The sequence below is a fragment of the Babylonia areolata genome, chromosome 2 (genome assembly GCF_041734735.1).
Source record: "Babylonia areolata isolate BAREFJ2019XMU chromosome 2, ASM4173473v1, whole genome shotgun sequence".
NCBI classification, from domain to species: domain Eukaryota; kingdom Metazoa; phylum Mollusca; class Gastropoda; order Neogastropoda; family Buccinidae; genus Babylonia; species Babylonia areolata.
The window spans coordinates 36,255,800-36,275,513 of NC_134877.1; the positions used below are offsets into that span (position 1 = coordinate 36,255,800).

Sequence of the window (19,714 nt, forward strand, 5' to 3'; positions counted from 1 at the left end):
GCAAGCAGCAAAAAGTGAACAAGAAAAAAAGGAGGAAACGAAAGAAAGAAAGAAAGAAAAACCAACTCCAACCTATAGCGACTTGTCGAAGGTGCCTGAGAACGGGCAAAGTAGCCACAGACTCGAAAGAAAGAAAGAAAGAAGGAAGAAGGAAGGAAGAAAGAAAGAGAGAAAGAAAGAAAACAAAAAAATAAATAAAGGAAAGCAAACAAACAAACAAAATCAACTAAAGAAACAAAGAACCCAACAAACAAAATCAGCTCCAACCCACAGCGACTTGTCGAAGGTGCCAGAGAAATCAACAGAACAGCCGCAGACTCTCGGCACTGACAGTGACAAATGATGGCAATAGTGTGTGGACAACAGCAGCAATGTTCGTTCCAAGTGCATAGCTTCGTCTTTTGTGTGCCACTAATGGCAACTGCCTGTCTGGCTATGATGACCATTCCACTGGGTGTGGGTGCAGCACACACTGTGGGGTTGGTTTGCTGATTGTCTTGGCCCGACCTCTGACCTCTGACCAGCGCGTTGGGTTTATGCGAAGGTCAGGCAACGGCTCCCCCTACCCCCCTCTCCCACCCCCCCCCCCCCCTTTTTTTTTTTTTTTTTTTTTTTAAAGAGCACATAAGGTGTAGCGTATGATAGATCGGCCCGAACGCTTTGACATCGATGAAACTGAATCTCTTAGTGAAAGATTAATGACACTGTGGTGGTCGCCCACGCTTTTGAATGTGTGTGTGTGTGTGTGTGTGTGTGTGTGTGTGTGTGTGTGTGTGTGTGTGTGTGTGTGTGTGTGTGCGCGCGCGCGCGTGTGTGTGTGTGTGCTTTGTTTAATCATTTCAGCTTTCCTTGTAAATATCAAAAGACAGTTGTTGTTGTTTTTTCTTTCTTTTTTTTTTTCCTTTTACATTATTTTCCTTTGTTTTGTCCTGTATCTGGCTGGCCTGTTGTTTGGCTGGTCAGTTATTCTTCAATGTGTAATGGGTAGGAGGTTGGGGGGAATAGAACAGAACATAATACTTTTTATTTTCATAAAACCTTAAAGTTTATAAGACACAATGAAACATAAACATGAGCATATTAAGAAGAAAAAAAAAAAAACATTCGTGAACAAATTTCGCCAGCCTTGGCTGTAATTGTTAGAAGGATCAGTTCACCAGGCTTTGCATTTGAACGACATGTATCGATTAGGAATCTGTCTGTTTTGTAATTTACACAATTGTCTAACGGTGAATCTCATCTTCTAAACTGTTACAAGTATCACACAATCTTTGTTCTTTCGGTGTATCTTTATGTCTTCCCTGTTCGATTTGTAAGTCATGGGCGCTGATTAGTAACATGGTCAGTGCTTTCCTGTGTTGTGTATTTGCTGTATTCTTTAAATACGGTTCAATTTTATAATATGTCACAGCGTTCTTGTAAAATTATAATTTAGATGAACTGTTATGTTTCTGTTTCAAAAAAATTACATATTCATTTTCAAGCTTCTTGGATATAGCAAACTTCTTTTTTTTTTAACACTGAAAGTGAACTGATCTTTCCAAACATGATCTAATCCAGTGCTAGTTAATACAATGGGGACGTCGGCGTGGGTTTGTAGGCCTACTAGTTGACTGGGTGGTTGATTTTACTTATTTAGGTAAAGAGGCAGACACCAGATTGGTTCAACAACTGGTATCCTAATGCTATTTTAGTTGGGTTTTTTAATCAGTCAGTCAGATTTTCCTTTCCCATTACTTTTAAGTTTTACATCGTGACTGTAGTAGATTAAGTCTTGCAGACTAAAGCTCTAAGATTAGAATCATTTGACTGTCATGTGACATTGTTGATTAATGTGCGTTATTATGCGAGAATTAGGAATGATGCCCCACGTGATGTTGTTGTGTGACCAAAATTCATGGTTCGCGGGAGACTTGAAATTAAGCGCTTATTAATGTTAACAGTGCCTCCTGTTGTTCATGCGGTATGAATGGTTACAGTGACCAGCATACAGACATATGTTAATTAATTATGACGGGTCGGGCGGTTGTTTTTTTTCTGTTTTAATTTAACCGTTTCAGTCCTTTCATTCAGTTCATCTTTTTCATTCCAGCGTTGAAGTCCATGGCATGAATAACACGGACAACACGAAGGCTCCGAAAACGTGACGGAAAGAGTACTACTGCAATGCTTAACAACGCTACATCAAGAAATTTAACTCTTTTAATCGGGGAACAGATTACCACAGCAACAGCGCAACTACGCGTTTGTTTGTTTTTTTTTCCTCCACAGACACAGAGAAAAACAGACAAACAGACAGACAAAGGGAGACCGACAATATTAGATCAAACATGATTGTATACCAGTGGTGGCTCGCACATACCGTGCAGTCTTGATGAATTATTTTAACATGTTTTTCTTTTTGTTTATTTTGTTGTTGTCATCATTTCTTTGTGGGGCGGGGAGGGGGGGGAGGGGGGGCAGAGGGGGGTGGGTGGGCTTGGAGGGTGAGTGGGGGCTCGGGGGGGGGGGGGGGGTGGGGCGGATGGGAGCTAGAGGAGAGGACTTGTCATAATGGTTGAGAAATCAGGCAAGACAGGGATGGTTATTAATTTTGTGTTTCATTATTTGTCAACAACTTCAAGAAAGCCTTTGACAGGGTGTGGCATGATGGACTGTGGCAGGTACTCAGACAGTTTGGCATCGAGGAGGGTCTCACCCAAGTCATTCAGGCGCTGTACAAGACATCCAGCAGCGCAATCCTCCTCAACAACCAAATTGGAATATACTTTAAGACCACAGTCGGTGTCCGTCAGGGTTGCCTGTTCTCCCCAGTACTATTCAACCTTTTCCTAGAAAACATCATGCGCGAAACCCTCCATGACTTCCACTCTACCATCTCCATAGGAGGAAGAATCATCAACAATTTGAGATTCGCAGATGACATAGATCTACTAGGAGGCAGCAACAAAGAACTACAAGACCTCACCAAGAGACTAGAAGGAAGAGCAGGTGCATACGGAATGGAAGTGAGCACCGAGAAAAGCAAAGTGTTGGTAAACAGCTCAACCAACACCCAAGCTCAAATCTTCGTGAACGGACAACAACTTGAAGAAGTGGATGCTTTCAAATATCTCGGCTCCACCCTCACAAACGACGGTCGCTCAACAACTGAAATAAAGATTAGGATAGCGATCGCAACATCAGCAATGGCTAAGCTCAGCAAGATTTGGAAGAGCAGAGAGATCAGCTTTCCAACAAAGATCAAACTGTACCGATCCCTGGTGCTATCCATACTGCTGTATGGATGTGAAAGTTGGACTTTAACAGCAGAGACTACTAGGAAAGTCCAGACGTTTGAGACAAAATGCTTCAGACGATTGCTTGGAATCTCATGGAAGGACAGAAAGACCAATGACTTTGTCAAGAGCCAAATAACCATGCTAGCGGGTCCACTGGAACCACTCTTAGCAGTGGTCAAAAGGAGGAAGCTGTCATGGTTCGGACATGTGACACGCCACAATTCACTGCAAAAGACAGTTCTACAGGGAACGCTAGAGGGTGGTAGGCGAAGAGGGAGGCAAGCCAAATGCTGGATGGACAACATCAAGGAATGGACCAATATGGATAGCGCTACGCTGATACGACAGGCAGAAGATAGAACCGGATGGCGTCGTCTGACTACGGAATCGTCCCTCATGTCTCCTCTACGCCCATCCCGGGCAGGAGAATGAATGGGAATGGAATTTGTCAACAAGCTGTCCGTATTCGTTTCTGTCTCCATGCCCACGTGCGAGTACCTGCTTGTGACACATGTGTGGTCGTTCCTGCTTGGGCGTTTATTTCTTAGTTTGGAGGGTCATTGTTATTGCTGGAAATATTGCTGTTGTTGACGTTGCTGTTGTTGTTGTAAAGAGCTTAAGTTTGTTTGGAGGGTTGTTGTTGTTGTTGTTGTTGCTGTTGATGTTCTTGTTGATATTGCTGCTGTTCATAGCTGCTGCTATTGCTGCTGCTGTTGCTGTTCTTTATGTTGTTGTTCTTCTTGTTACTGCTGATGATTTTCTCTCTCTTTTTTTTTTAAATCCAGAAACCCACCCACCTCCAGGAACTTCACAGAGAGAAGGCAGCGCTTCGTTGCAGTCCTTGGCCAGCCAGACGAAGCCGTACCTCAAGGGAGTGACGGCAGCCGTACACACGGGGTCCTTTCCCTGCCGCCACCCCATAGGCCCGTACCAATTGGTCCAGTTCACCCCTGCACCGTCCTCCCAGGCTGGCTTCGTGGAGTTGATCTTCAGCCCCACCCACAAGGTCCACGCACTGTGTAGGTATAAACACGCAAGCACAGCCCCCCGCCCCCCAGCCCCCACCACCACCACACACACACACACACACAGTCATTCACACACAAAAAAACATTGTGATATCAGTTTCACGTCTCCCGCAGGAAGTGTGCGTGCTATGCCAATTGCATGGCAGTGATAGTGGCAGTAGTTACATGAACATTAACGGTAACATCAGCCGGCAATAAAGTCGTAGTGATATTCTTAACAACAGTAGTTCTATCACAGCAGCAGCAGCAGCAGCAGCAGCAGTAGTGGCAGCAGTGACAGTAGCAAACTGAAACGAACATTTGTTGAATAAAACACACACAACAACAACAACAACAATCCCCCCCTACCCCCCCCCCCAACAAAAAAAAAAAACCAACAAAACAAACAAACAAACAAAAAACACAAAAAAACAACCAAACAAACAAACAAACAAAAAAAGCAAAAACAAAAAGAAACAAACAAACAAAAAAACAAAAAACAAAAAAAACACCCAATAAACTAATATGAAAATACCGGTCTGGATTTCCTCTTCAGTGAAATACATGGCAAAATACCAGACACACCCTATGGCAGGGTATGATAATCTACAAAGAACAAAAACAAAAAGCTACTCTTAATATATAAAGAAAATAAAGAATTAAGATAATAATATTAATATAAAAAAAGCTGAACAAGAGCCAGAAGGACTCACTGAATGATACAGGGCATGATGCCTGCATAAGAGTCAGTGGTATGTACATCCAGGCTACACCACATATCAATAATAATAGAATAGAATATGTCTTTATTACCAAGTGTACCAGGGTCACAAGGAATATTGGGGGGTGATAGTACATAAAGGTACGTACATAAATCGAAAATCATACACAAACACAGATACAGTAAAAATTAGGATGCATACAAGTGAATATCAATACAAAAACTTGTGCATACTCACATATGCACGCACTACACACACACACACACACACACACACACACACACACTCTCTCTCTCTCTCTCACACACATATACACACACAAGCATGCGCGCGCGCGCACCCATACACACACACACACACACACACACACACACACACGCACACGTTTGAACAGAAGCCGCATATTACATATGGATGGGGCTGATGACTAGATCTTCAGGTAGATGGTTGTTGATTGCACGATTCTATTTATCATACTGGATTTATTCGAGAGACGGGGCATTGACTGCTTTGGGGGAAAAGCTATTGGCGAAGCGACTGGTTTTCGTCCTGTACCGTCGACCAGAGGGGAGCATCTCGATAATCCCGAAAGCTGGATGTGATTCGTCCTGGCTGATTGATTTTGCTTTTTTTGAGTAGCCGCTTATAATATATGTCTTCTAGAGAATGTAAATCAGCCCCGGTAATCTTGGTGGCAGTTTTTTTTTGTTTTGTTTTTTTACGATTCTGTAAAGAGCTGCAACTTCTGCATTGGAAATGTTTCCGTACCAAACAGAAATAGCAAAACTTATCCGAGAAGCGAACGAACTACTCACTCGGCGAAGCCCATGTCGGGGATGACATAGATGTGGTCAATTTTGGCCAGCGTCCCGTTCATGTCCCGACACGTCTGACTGGCATTCTCCCAGGGCAGGTGGTTGTGGTTCAGGATGAACGTCCTCCCCACCTCTCCATCTGAAAGTGACCGGCAGAGAGAGAACAAGAACAAGAACAAGAACAAAACTCCGGCCCCTAGAAAGAGGTCAAAAGTACACAATATGGTGATCACTCAGCCACAACAAAATGTAAAATACGTACTAACTTAACCTGTAGAACAAAAGTGCTTCTCGTGCATAGTAAATTAATTCTAACTTTCATCATTGTTGTCACAGAATTCCTGTCGTATCTTCAGGGCATTAAATATATAAATGCATAGTTTACGAATACTGTAAACAGAACCATTCTTCATCAAGTGAACATACGATTGACCTTCAGAGTTCAGATGTTTTTGCCTCAGGTCATTGTAAAGGACACAATTGTTTATAAAATGGTTTTCATCTTCGATTACATTACAACGTTTACATGCGTAATTTGAATTACATTTGAATGTTCTTCTTAAAAATGATCCATTTATTGGGAGCAAACCAAGCCGTAATTTTACTAAACAGTCCCTAAAACACTTTTTATCCACATATTCAAAATATTGCTCACACTGAAAACCAGTTTTAAGCAGTCTGTAGTTATGATATATATCTTTAGACATTACTGACTCGTCCCACTCCTGCATAAATATATCTTTCATTCTTTGCTTAAATAATGACAAAAATGTTTGCTCACAACCAACGCCTTGTTGCAACCAGACATATCCAAACCCAAGTCTAAATAAAGTATTTTTTACTAAAGACACCCAACATTTTTTCCCCTTTCGTCTAAGTTAAACAACATCAAATACGCCTGTCTGGGTAATCGGTGCACATTCATATTCAGCAACCTTAACCAGTACTTGATACACCTTGTTGCACTATTTATATATAGTGAATAACGTCCTAATTCGCCGTATGCAAACTTGTTTGGTACTCTAAGTGTTATGTTCAAAAAACGTTTACATGCAAAGGAATGAACTTTCTCAATATTATCAAGTCTGTTAAGACCCCACACCGGCACAGAGAGAGAGAGAGAGAGAGAGAGAGAGAGAGAGAGAGAGAGAGAGAGAGAGAGAGGCAGGCAGACAGACAGACAGATACAGAAAGAGAGGCAGAAGAACGAGAAAGAGACAGGGGGAGGGGAGAGACAGAGCGACAGAAAGAGTGAGCGAGAGAGTGAGCGAGAGAGAGAGCGAGAGAAAGCGAGAGAGAAAGAGAGATAGAGAGAGAGAGAGGGAGAGAGAGAGAGGCAGAGAGAGAGGGGAGAGAAAGAAAGAGAGAGAGAGAGAGAGAGAGAGAGAGAGAGAGAGAGAGATGGAGAGTGAAAGAGAGAGAGAGAGAGCACGGAGGCAGTCAACGCAGTGTTCACGCATAGCCACAGTGCGTTCGACTTTTTTCTCCCTTTTTTTTCTGCGATGTTTTCCAGCAAAACTGTGTCTTTATACGTTTTTTTATGTGCATGTTTTCATTTATAACTTTTTTCATGTGTGCGTTTGTATGAGCTGGGCTATTTTCGTTGGCTTTATTATCATGATTATAACTATTATTATTATGATTATTGTTGCCATCATTTTTATCACCATTATTGATATTAATAATGGAGTCTCCTGTTGAACCGACGGACGAGTAGGCACGCAGGCTTATCTGTCGGTCTGTGTCCTCATATGGGAGAAGAGGCCGATTCTGGGTGCGCAGCACCTCCCACAGGTGTTGCAAGGGAAAACGTCTCCAGAAGTTGAGCCCTGCTTCCTTCGCTCACGTTTCTCCTTAGTGGCCAGCGTTCTCTTGTTTTCAAACGTCTTTATGCCACTAGAGCACAGCATCCTCCAGCGAGAGCGGTCAAGGGCATCAGTTTCCCAGGAAGCGATTTCTATGTCACAGGTTTTGAGGTTTGTCTTCAAGGTGTCCTTGAAGCGCTTGCCGGGTCTTCCAAGTTCACGGTGGCCTTCCATCATATATATATATATATATATATATGTGTGTGTGTGTGTGTGTGTGTGTGTGTGTGTGTGTGTGTGTGTTATACATGTATATATATATATATATATATATATATATATATATTCACATATGTACATAAATGAATGAATAAATAATAGATAAATAAATAAATAAATAAACCCTTAAGTAAAACACAAACATACATTCTGGCTGTTTTACCTACCGAGCACCGCTTCCACAACGAACGACATGACGACAAAGACGATGGCAGAAGTGAACTTTGGTACAGTGGATTCTCCGTCGGCACAGTAATCCACAGAGTACAGCCCCATGCTGTGTCTGTCTCCTGTCCACGGTCCTGGAAGATGCGGGAGGGCACTTCCAGTTCACATCCTAAACATTTGTCAAAACAACATCGAATGGCAGAGCAACTAATGTGTGTAGGAAGAAATGTGGTCAATTTACGTTAGCTGTTGATGGTGGTGGTTGTGTGTGTGTGTGGGGGGGGAGTGGGGGGGGGGCGGGGTTCATTGACCAGAGTTGTGTCATGGCAACAACGCAGAGAATTTAAAGAAGGGTTAAGATGAAAGATCCGATAAACTTTTTCGGCCATCGGGACAGTGGTTTCATATCCATTTGTCTCGGGCTCGGCACGGTTGGAAGCCGGAACCTAACCCTCTCCTTCCAGCCGTCTTAACCTTCCCCAACCGAAGCCAGGTACGCATTTACACCTTCGTGGAGTGAAGAAAATCGGAGTAAATTGCATTTCCCCAAGGACCCAACACCATGTCGCAACAGGGCTTCGAACCCTGATCAGTGGTGAACTACTGGATCAGAGGTCTAATGCCTACCCGACTCCGCCACGGTGCCTCTAACGAACAGAGACAAAATAAGACAAATGGGGGACAAACTGGCAGACAGACGGATAAGCAGGAAGTTTGACCTGAGGATCAAGACACAGACTAATTCTAACTAAATACTGATGACACCTACACTTGACTTTTATTAAACCGCTATGCTTTTATTGTTGAAAACATTACTGGTTATTAATGTTTTTGTTGGATGTTTTCTTCCTTCCCTCCAAACAGGTCAAACTCAGGTTGCGGCTGTTTAACATTATCATCTTGACTTGAACGACGTTTGGTGACCCTCAGAAAGACCTGTTCGTCGATTGCAATACAAACTACATACTTGTTTTCATTAGCTGAAGCCATACCAAAACGTCAGTCTCTATCAGTCTCTGTCACTATAATATTTTATTTCTAAAGCTGGAGAACGAGCACTGGTGGACAGTGACACTGATGTCAATGTTGTTAGTGCTCTCATGGGTATAGAAATTGGATCTTCAGTAACAGTAGAGAGTGAGGAAAACACCAACATAAAACAAAGTACAACAGCATGAAAACTTCTTCTGCTTGGATGAGCATCAGGGCTATTAAGACTAAATCTTTTCATCCTCAGAATCTGTCAGCGTAGCGCGGTGTCTGAGGCACCAACGGAAAACAGTGCAAATTGACTACAGACACACGTTAGCAATCAGGCGCAACCACATGGTGTAGCGATCGATTTCTTCTTCTGGTCCCCAATGAATGGCAAAGCAATCATTGGCCGTAAGACTAATCGATTCCTGGCGGCCTGGACACAAAACCTGAGGAGGGGAGTAATGACACCATGAAATGAGGATCTAAATGGGGTTCCAGAAACAATCCAAGAAAGGCGTAACAAGCTGGCAGTGTATTCTGGAGCTGTTCCAAGACTATCACCATTCTGCGCGGAACCAGTCTTCTGGTGTTCAAGAGTAACCGATAGACAAGGGATGACAAAACTGTCTTCTTTGTTTCAGTCTGTTCACAGTCTGTTTCCATTTGTGGTTTTGATAAATGAGAAACACTAGACGAGAGATGGAGGGAGGGACACACAGACACAGACAGACACAGACATTATATATACATATATATACATGGAGAGACAGACAGACAGAGAAAAACAAACACAATTCTATCGTGTGTGTGTGTGTGTGTGTGTGCGTGTGTGTGTGTGTGTGTGTGTGTGTGTGTGTGTGTGTGTGTGTGTGTGTGTTCCAAATTTTCGGAAGTCTCGTTCCTTCCTCAATGGATGATTTGTTTACATGTTACCAGGGTCACGTAAATCCACTCATACGCGGCTGTGATACACAAGTACGCCATGATATACATGTTGTGATGCGAATTAACCACTGCCAGGTTTCACTACAAAGAATCGCGGTTGTCTTTTTGTTCTGCTATTTAAAAGTGTTTCTGTAAAGCTAACTAAATAACTCAATCAAAAATAGTTGCGAAGAAAAAGTAATGGATGCAATTATAAACAAATAAATCGAAAAAATGGATTACTTTACATCTAAGAAAGGTACCATCGGTGAGAAAGGGAAAGGGTGAAATTTACATATATAAACAATTGATGAATTAATATATGATATACATTTTAAGATATCGTTTATGCAAAGTGATGTCAGGATTTCACTAATATGTCACATAGGTATAAGTACAATACCGAGGCAGATAACAGCCATTAATCGTTCTTCAGCTTTTTTGACAGTCGTCCAATGGCCGTTGGAAAGAAACTGTTCAACGACTGATCTCAATCGTGAGATACAGAAACAAACCGGAGTCTCCAAGGGAGAAAATCACCCCTCAGCCGAAAAGATTAGTGATTGATAGCCAATTTCCGCTAAGGTTTTCAGATTGAAAAAAATGAAAATAACAACAGCCATCCATGATGTCTCCTGCTGAATAATTTCACACTGATTGTTTTCCAAAAGAGAGTGAGAAAGACATGAGGGGGTGAGGGGAAGGTGGGCGGGATGACTTGGTGAATCTCTTGTGTTAACCATCTTTAACCATATTTCGTTGATATATGAACTAAAATTACGATATTGATACAAAGTGCCTCTTCCTGCATATTCTTTTGTTCGCCCTCAAGAGTACATCTGCCCGGTCATGGTGACAAGCACGGACCCTAGTGCCCTGGTGCCAGCTGCATTGCTTGGTTCTAACTTTTTGACAGTTAGACGTGACTAAATGCCTACGTTGACCGAACTACGCCATTGGTCAGTTCCATTATACACACAGTTAGCAGCGGGTTACGACCATACTAGGCTCTTCCGTCCGAGCAATGCAACTGGCTCCTGGGCACTATAACGATCTTTTCTTTTGCTTGCTTTGCAGGGGGGCTTCGTTTTCCGAGTCAGCCGAATGTTTAGCTCTAGTTTGTTTTTGTTTTGTTTTTTGTTTGTTTGTTTTTTTGTTGTTTTTTTTTAAGACTGAAAGGCCCTTTTTGCATTTGAGAACAGTATTTTCCGTATGTTTTCTGAAGGTCAGCATCCTGTCGAACTGTATTCCTAGGTAGCGTATGCATTCGGTTTTCTCGATCTGAATCCCGTCGAACGACACAGGTGGTGGTGATTTGCTCGCGGTTCTGTTGTTGAGGGTGCACAGCAACGTTTGGGCTTTCGCTGGATTGATGGAGGATCCTGTGTCTTTGCACCATTGAGCAATATTGTTTAGTTGTTTCTGGACGGCTTCAGTTCTTTCCTGAGCATCTTTCGAAGTTTTGAAGACCAGGCCATCATCCGCAAGAGTAAGCACCCGAGCTATTCCATTGTTGTTTAAGTCTGCAAGGCCCTTCGTGTAGACATTATAGAGGACAGGAGAGAGCGGAGACCGTTGTGGCAGTCCCATGGATAGTTTAGAAGGTGCAGACATCCAATCTCCGAGGCGTAGGACGACGGTTCTTTCCTGAAGCGCTGCTGCTATCCATCTTGTCAGTGTCAAACTCACTCCATACCTTAGTAGCAGCTCCATGAGGTGCGCAAACTGGACTTTATTGTAGGCATCTTCAAGGTCAATTGCTGCTGCTAGTGTTTCTTCTTTTCTTTGAAATACTTCATACACCTCATATGCAAAAGCAGCTTTATTTTCCCATGTGGACTTGCCTGTTCTGTAACCACCTTGATTTGAAGGGAGAATGTGCCTGTGTTCAGATCCCTTGCAAGTTTCCTGGCTATCATGCGTTCCATGAGCTTTCCAGCAATGTTTTGCATGGTTAGGATTCGGTAGTCGCTTACCTGACGATGATCCTTTCCTGGTTTTGGTATGGGTTTTCAGAAGCTGTGTGTCCAGTCCTCCGGCACATGTCCTTTGTGGAAACTGTTTGCTTCTGTCTTCTTCCGATAGCTCCTTGATGTCCGAGTAGCGAACTTTGTCTGGGTCAGGAGCCGATTCTTTCTTGCATTTAGCTATTGCTTCGTTTAGATCATCTATTGTCAAATCATCATCGGGTCCAGTCTGCATAAGGGTTTGGTTTAACTCCTCAACATATGTCTTTTTTTAATCTAAGTTTCTTTGATCGCTCTGATGTATGAAACGTTTGAGCAGGGCGGATCCTTTTTCTTCGTTTGTCTTAAGCTTGGTTCCGTCAGTATCTAACATGTCCCATAGCTTCGATCTTGCATTTATGTCTCCACAGATAATGACTGAGTCTCCAAATTTGTTCTCTATTTCCTCTAAAAAGGCCCAATCCTCTTTTGTTGTGCAGGTTCCTGGGTGAACATAGGCATTGATGAGCACGATGCTTTTGTGAATTCCGTCAGGTTTTTCAAGACGCACACCCACTAGTTCACATGAGTTGCTACACCATTTCTCAAGATTTATGGTGGAAACTTTGTTTTTTTAGGTTTTTGTTCAGTATGATTGGTACTCCTCTTCCTTCATTCCTTTGAAAGACTGTGAAATTCTCAAAATGTATTGGTCTGTCTGCACTTGTCCTGGTCTCTTGGAGACATAAAATGTCCAAATCATATGCCAGTTCCTCAATTGTTGAGATTCTCATTCTCGCGCTGGAACAATTTCAACTGCCGATTCTAAAAAAATTCTTTGACAGCCGCTCTGCTTTTGTCATTCTGCTACCTAAGCACAATCTTTTCCCACCTCTTTTGCCACGCCTGTTTTGGGGTTTGGGGGATCTGAATTTATGTCTCGTGCTATGCAGCTGATCCCCGAGGTGCACGCGAGACAGGGTTTTGTTAGTATCCATAGAAGGGTGTTCTATGAGGTGAGGGAAAATATTCGGTCGCCCTGACAGAGCCTCTTATCAGGGAAGGGCAATGGATGTCCATCTGTGTGGAGTCCGTCAGCCTGGTGTCGCCCTAAAGCCAGACTACATACAGTTAGCGACTGTTTAACTGTTTCAGTCTTAAAAGCAATGGCAACCAAAGGTATTGAACAACGCCACCTCTTCCTGCTATACCAATCACTCGTCCTCAGTGTGATCGACTACGGACTTGGACTAACAACACCATCTCAAAGCAACCTCCTAAAATTAGAAAGAGTTCAAAATGAAGGTATGAGGCTGATCCTTAGAACAACAAAAGACACGCCCACGGAAACCATGCGATACATGCTTGACCTTCCTTCAGTGCAGGCCAGAAACAAATTAGAACAGGTTAAGACCTACTTCAAAGCATTGGAAAACCCTCAAAACCCACTGCATGACGCAGTCAAAGAACCAAAAGGCAGCCGTCTAGGACGAGGAAGATCATAGATGGGGCAAGCAGAAGACACAATCCAGCTAGTATGCCGACTACAAGACCTGAAAGAAACAAAAGAATGGGAGATAAACCCCGAAAACCTCAACCATCTATTCAACACAGCCATTTCACCCACTCTAGGAAGACATTGTCGGGAATGGCCAGAGGGCAAAACTGATGCGGAAGTGAAGCTACTCATAGAAGAAAACAGTAAAGAAGAGGACATCATCATATACACAGATGGCTCAGTCACCAAAGACCAATCCGGTTGGGGATTCACTGCGAAACAAAATGGAAAAACAATTAGGGAAGAGAATGCTGCCTACAAAGTCACAACCTCCAGCCTAACGATGGAAGTTGAAGCTGTGACACATGCCCTCCAGTGGCTATCGTCCATCCAGATGCCTGGAAACCAACATGCCATGATTCTAACCGACTCAATGAACCTCATACAGAAAATTGAAAATGGAATGGGAAGCCCAGAGTGGCATAAGGCAATGCGCAACTTTCAGATTAAAAAGCTTATATGGTCATACTGCCCGGGACATGCAGGTGTTAAGGGAAATGAGCGAGCTGACAGACTTGCTGGTAACGCAACAACGAGTGGCCTAGGAAGCTGCGATACGTAGCCTAGAAATGAGTGCGTGGAGGAGGGGGGTAGAAGAGGTGCAGGGTAATGTGTGTGTGTGTGTGTTGTGGCTCATGTACGTTTAAGTGTATTTGACTGTGCTTTCGTATCTGTGGAACTGCATGTTTGGCGCATATATGCTATGCATATGTGGGTGAATGTGTGAATGTGTATCTCCATGTTTTACATTTATTTGCTTATTTATCATAATTGTTGTCTTTTTTATTTTATATTTTATTATTATTATTATTATTATTATTATTATTATTACCTTTTTTTTCCTCAAGGCCTGACTAAGCGCGTTGGGTTACGCTGCTGGTCAGGCATCTGCTTGGCAGATGTGGCGTAGCGTAAATGGATTTGTCCGAACGCAGTGACGCCTCCTTGAGCTACTGAAACTGAAACTGAGCTCTAGCTAATCAAAGTATGGCACTGCGTCAGGCTTAGTGTGGGAGTACTTGGTTAACGGGGTGTAGACGAGGGGTTGAGAGTGTGGACGGTGGTGATAAGGAGGATGGTGGATGCAGAAGAGTGGCGGATGGGGTGGAGGGGGTGGGGGGTTAAATGCTTTCCCAATCCTTGTTTGACTCGCAACTTTTCATTTTCCGTGTGAGCACTGTAACCATTAGCCTATCGCTCCACTTTGTGTGACCACAGCAAGGCACTGTGGTTTGGACAATTATTGTCCCCACATTGTGATTTTCCCTTACGTCAGTGCGTAATTTGTAGTGAGGCCTATCGTACTCCTTGGCCCAGCACAAGCATTTTCCCCAAATGTTTCCATTCAGGAAAAGAAAAAGAAAAGAAAACCTAACAATAACACATTTTCGAGTCTCTCATAGTGTCTTTTCAGGCGTGAATTCCTTTTCACAATAATAAGACATCAACACACCAGTGTCCGCACAGAAAATCATGTTTGTCCGGCAGGCCACAAAGCTGGCGGCTTTTCTAGGCTTTCGCTGATGAAGCAATCAGTATGAGTCAGGTGGACGTGGGAAGAGTTGAATATGTATTTTTTATTTCCGTCAATGTAACAACGTTATCATTGTTTCTTGGAATATTTCCGTCACATTTACTGCACGTCCATTGTTTTCAACAAAATCCAGACGTTCTTCATGCATTGCAGTACACTACAATACATTACAACACAATACAATACACCACTGAAAGACCAAGAGAGAAGCTGAGCACCATAGCGATTCAAAATTTGAATTTTCCCTCTATTCTTAGTAACTCTTCAGTTTCTCACAAATGAAGTCATTCCCTTTTCAAGTACCATTTTATTTTCACTCAGTGTTTTCAGCTACCTGTGAGATCCTGAGATAGAGCCGCTGACAGCTGGTGATACAATCTGGAACAGACACTGCTGGAGATCCTCGTTTGGCAGCCCCTGGGAACGTGGACCCAATTGTTTCAAAGAAACATCTGTCAGCACAGTAATGTCACTTCTGGTGAGGTTAGAAACCTGACCCTAGTTTTCTCAATAAATATGCCCCAGTTCAAGTAAGTCGCTTCATGTCAAGTGGAAAAAAAAATATCCCAATTTCGCTCATAACCATGCATTAGTTCGACAACGTCACTTCACGACATAAGGGGAAAAAGGATACTAGTTTTGCCAGTAAAGATGCATCAGTTCAACGACGTCACTTCACATGCAAAACATGATTCTAGTTTTGTCACTAAACATGTATCACTTTAATGACGTCTTTTTTGTCACAATCACACCCACTTACGTAACACAGGAGAAGCTTGTCAATGCTGTGACCACTGCCGCATTCTGAGCACACGCGCAGCTGTTCTGCGCATGTCAACACTTAAAGAAAGTAAATCCCTCTCCCCACCCCCCTCAGCCCTCCCTCCCCTCCCCCCACCCTACCCTCCTTTCCCTCAGACTGTCCCACAACGATATTCGGCCATTCCTCCCCCGCAACTTTCACAATTGATAATTCAATGTTTGGTGGTCCGCTACTATGATACATTACATAATAAAAACATAAACAAAACAAAACGTTGATCCAGACGACAATCAAATCAAACTGCCACCAGCACGAGGGGAAATTCTTAAAAAAGTAGAAAATAATAATAAAAATAAATAAATAAAAAGATATAAAAATGTAAATGGATGATCACCTCAGTGAGGTTTGTTTTGAGGACACGAAAACCAAATCACATGAGGCATCACAGGGGAACCTGTTTGAACGATCGACCGGCTGGGAGTTGAGTGGTGTCTGCTACACTAAGGGAGCTTTTTGGCGATGCAGGGAAGATGGGAGTTGGAGAGGAGGGGAGGGTGAGGAGGGGCTATGATTCTGCTAGAGTAGTTTGCACGGAAATGGAAAGTATGTCACCCAAGGCCGTGAATAGACCGATATGTGATGTGAGGACAAAGGGAAAGTGTTTTGATAGAGAGAGAGAGAGAGAGAGAGAGAGAGAGAGAGAGAGAGAGAGAGAGAGAGAGAGAGAGGTGGTGGGGGGGGGGGGGGACAGACAGCCAGCCAGGCAGACAGACAGAGAGAGATAGGACGATGATATCAAAAGTAGGGCTGGGGTGGGGGTTTGCACTGGCAACAATGCATCACCATGTGAAATGTTTGTTGTTGTTGTTTATTTAGCTATCTGGTATTTCTGGACAAAAACAAATGTATCAATAGTATTGTCGTACACATTGTTAACCATGACGATTATACCAGTCAACAAACCTTCCAGTGATTTTCATGCGTTTTAATTTGTTTTCCACGTGTAGGCTATTTAGTTTGTGCATATTATCTATCATCAGTCCAAACATAGTCCCTGTGGTCGAATGGGCAATAAACATTAGTAATGGAAGCTATTTCAATGCCTTTCAGAAAACATTCTGATTCCCATGAAAGCAGTCTATACGTATAGTCTGCCGTCACTCATATGCCTGCGCGTTTAGATTGGAAGTCATGCAAACATGAAAATAGAAATCAGCTGGTTTAGAAATATAAAAATTTTTCTAATGTATTTTGTCATGCTTCGTTGTATTATATTGTGTTGGTCTGTAAGCCCACGATTTCTCGCAATCCCACGTTTTCTCGCAATCCCACGATTTCTCGCAATCCCACGATTTTTCTCACTTTAGGAGAAATCGTGGGATTGCGAGAAATCGTGGTAGTTCCCTCCCATATTTTCTCTCAATTGTGAGAAGTCGTGGGGGGCGCCCCCACGACGAAGTCCCATTTATTGTTATCAAAAACTATTTTCTTTGTCATCGGAGTTGGTTTCTTGTCTTTTCCCAATGCTTGTACTTTCATTTATTTTTTTTCAGTTCAGATCTGTTCATGCAAATAGTGATTGCTTGTTCCTCAATTGATGTATATATATAGAGAGAGAGAGATAGATAGATAGATAGATAGATAGATAGATAGATAGATAGATAGATAGATTTATATTTACTATAGCTCGAACGTTATGATGAGACAAAAGTGAAAACCTTTCCAGTAAGAAAAATAATCGTAGTTTTCCGATCCAACACACATCAGTTCAGTTACGTCACTTCAAATTATCACTATGTGCCCACTCAGATTACACAGGGGAAGTTGGACAATCTTTAGCTGGGATCATCATGACAACCACTTTAATCTATTCTAAACGAACGGGCCACTGTTCTGCATATGTCAATATCCAACAGAATCACACACCACCACCCCTCATCCGTCCCCACCCTGGACCCCCTATCACATCCACCAACCGACCAGTTGACTCTCTCTCTCTCTCTCTCTCTCTCTCTATCTATCTATCTATCTATCTATCTATCTATCTCTGTAGACCCTGGGACTGGATGGAAAAAAAGCACACCAGTGCTTAGCTGTCATCCTCGAAAATTAAGAATTCTGCCTTGTCTTCTCTCTCTCTCTCTCTCTCTCTCTCTCTCTCTCTCTCTCTCTTCTACTTTTTTTTCTTTTAAAACGGCAAACATCTAATCGTGACGGCAGAGCTATCCCACACCCCAAAGCGTTGGTAGACTAAAAAAAAAAAAATTAAAAAAAAAAAACCCAACCTGTCCACCTCTCAATGACGATCGTTGTGAGGACACGAAAACGAAATCAGGCGAGGAATCACCAAGGAACGTGTTTTAATGATCGACTGGCCGAGTCCCCCCCTGCCCCCCCACCCCCCCTCTCCCCCCTGTACCCCCCCCCCCCCCCCCCCCCCCCCCCCGCCTCCTTCCCCGCTGGTGTCCACTGCCTCGCGTGCTGACAGACTGGGAGCTATGGAAATTCCAGCGGGTTGCACGGAAATGGGAAGCATGTCACCCTGGGCCGTAAATGGCTCGATTTGTAGCGTGAGAGGGAAGAGAAGGCGGCTGGGGATCAGAGAGAGAGAGACAGACAGACAGAGACAGAGAGAAACTGACTGACTCACTGACTGACGGACTGACTGACTAAATAATGGCTCGATTTGTAGCGTGAGAGGGAAGAGAAAGCGGCTTGGGATCACAGACACACACACACACACACACACACACACACACACACACACACACATACACACACACACACACAGGGAGAGAGAGAGATTCAGAAACAGAGAAACTGACTGACTGACTGACTGACTGCCTGACTGACTGATTGAACTGGATAATGGCTTGAATTGTAACGTGAAGGGGAAGTGAAAGAGGTTTGGGATCACAGAGAGAGAGGGGGGGGGAAAGAAAGAGAAAGACTGACTGACTGACTGACTGAATGAATGAATGAATGAATGAATGAATGAAAGGATAATGGCTCGATTTGTAACGTGAGGAGGAAGAAAAAGTGGTTTGTATCAGAGAGGGGGGAAGAGAGAGAGAGAGAGAGAGGCTGACTGACTGACTGACCAACTGACTGAATGAATGAATAAATGAATGAATGAATAATGTCTCGATTTGTAGCGTGAGGGGGAGAGAAAGCGGCTTGGGATCACAGAAAGAGAGAGAGAGAGTGAGAGAGAGAGAGAGAGAGAGACTGACTGACTGACTGAATAATGGCTCGATTTGTAACCTGGGGGGTGGGGGGGGGGGTGAAAGTGGCTTGGGATCACAGAAAGAGAGAGACACAGAGAGAGAGAGAGAGAGAGAGAGAGAGAGAGAGAGTGACTGACTGACTGACTGACTGACTGACTCAGTTCAGTTCTGTTCAGTTACTGAAGGAGGAGTCAAAGCGTTCGGACAAATCTATATACGCTGCGCCACATCTGCTAAGCCTATGCCTGACCAGCAGCGTAACCCAACGCGCTTAGTCAGGCCTTGAGTGTCCAGTCATTCGGATGCGATGAGACAATAAACCGAGGTCCTGTGTGCAGCACGCACTTGGCGCACTGAAAAGGAACACATGGCAATAGAAGCGTTGTCCTCTGGCAAACTTCTGCAAGAAAGAAATCCACTCTGATTATGTACACAAACTATACATGCATGCACTAATGGCCTGAAGAGTGTTTTTGGGTGATGCTGCTGTCTGGCACCTACTTAGCAGATGTGATGCAGCGTACATGGACTTGTCCGAAAAACAGTGACGCCTCCTCGAGAAACTGAAACTGAAAATCATATTGTACTGAGCTGAATTGCGTGACATTACGTTGTATTGAATTGTATTGCACTTGACTGTATGTATTGCATCACACGCGGAGGAGGAGGCGGACGGGGGAGGTGGGGGGAGGGGAGGGGTGTTAATG

At 43.4% G+C, this 19,714-nt stretch overlaps 1 protein-coding gene across 1 annotated transcript in view; it reads right to left on the reverse strand.

Annotated features, from left to right (window-relative positions):
- Positions 1-19,714, reverse strand: part of LOC143277361 (uncharacterized) — a 53,316-nt gene that overhangs the window by 12,517 nt on the left and 21,085 nt on the right. The window contains exons 2-4 of the mRNA XM_076582148.1: positions 8,077-8,211; positions 5,826-5,964; positions 4,079-4,296 (exon numbers count right to left, since the gene is read on the reverse strand). Coding sequence (XP_076438263.1) covers positions 4,079-4,296; positions 5,826-5,964; positions 8,077-8,211 — 492 coding nt within the window. The remainder of the gene's footprint in view (positions 1-4,078; positions 4,297-5,825; positions 5,965-8,076; positions 8,212-19,714) is intronic.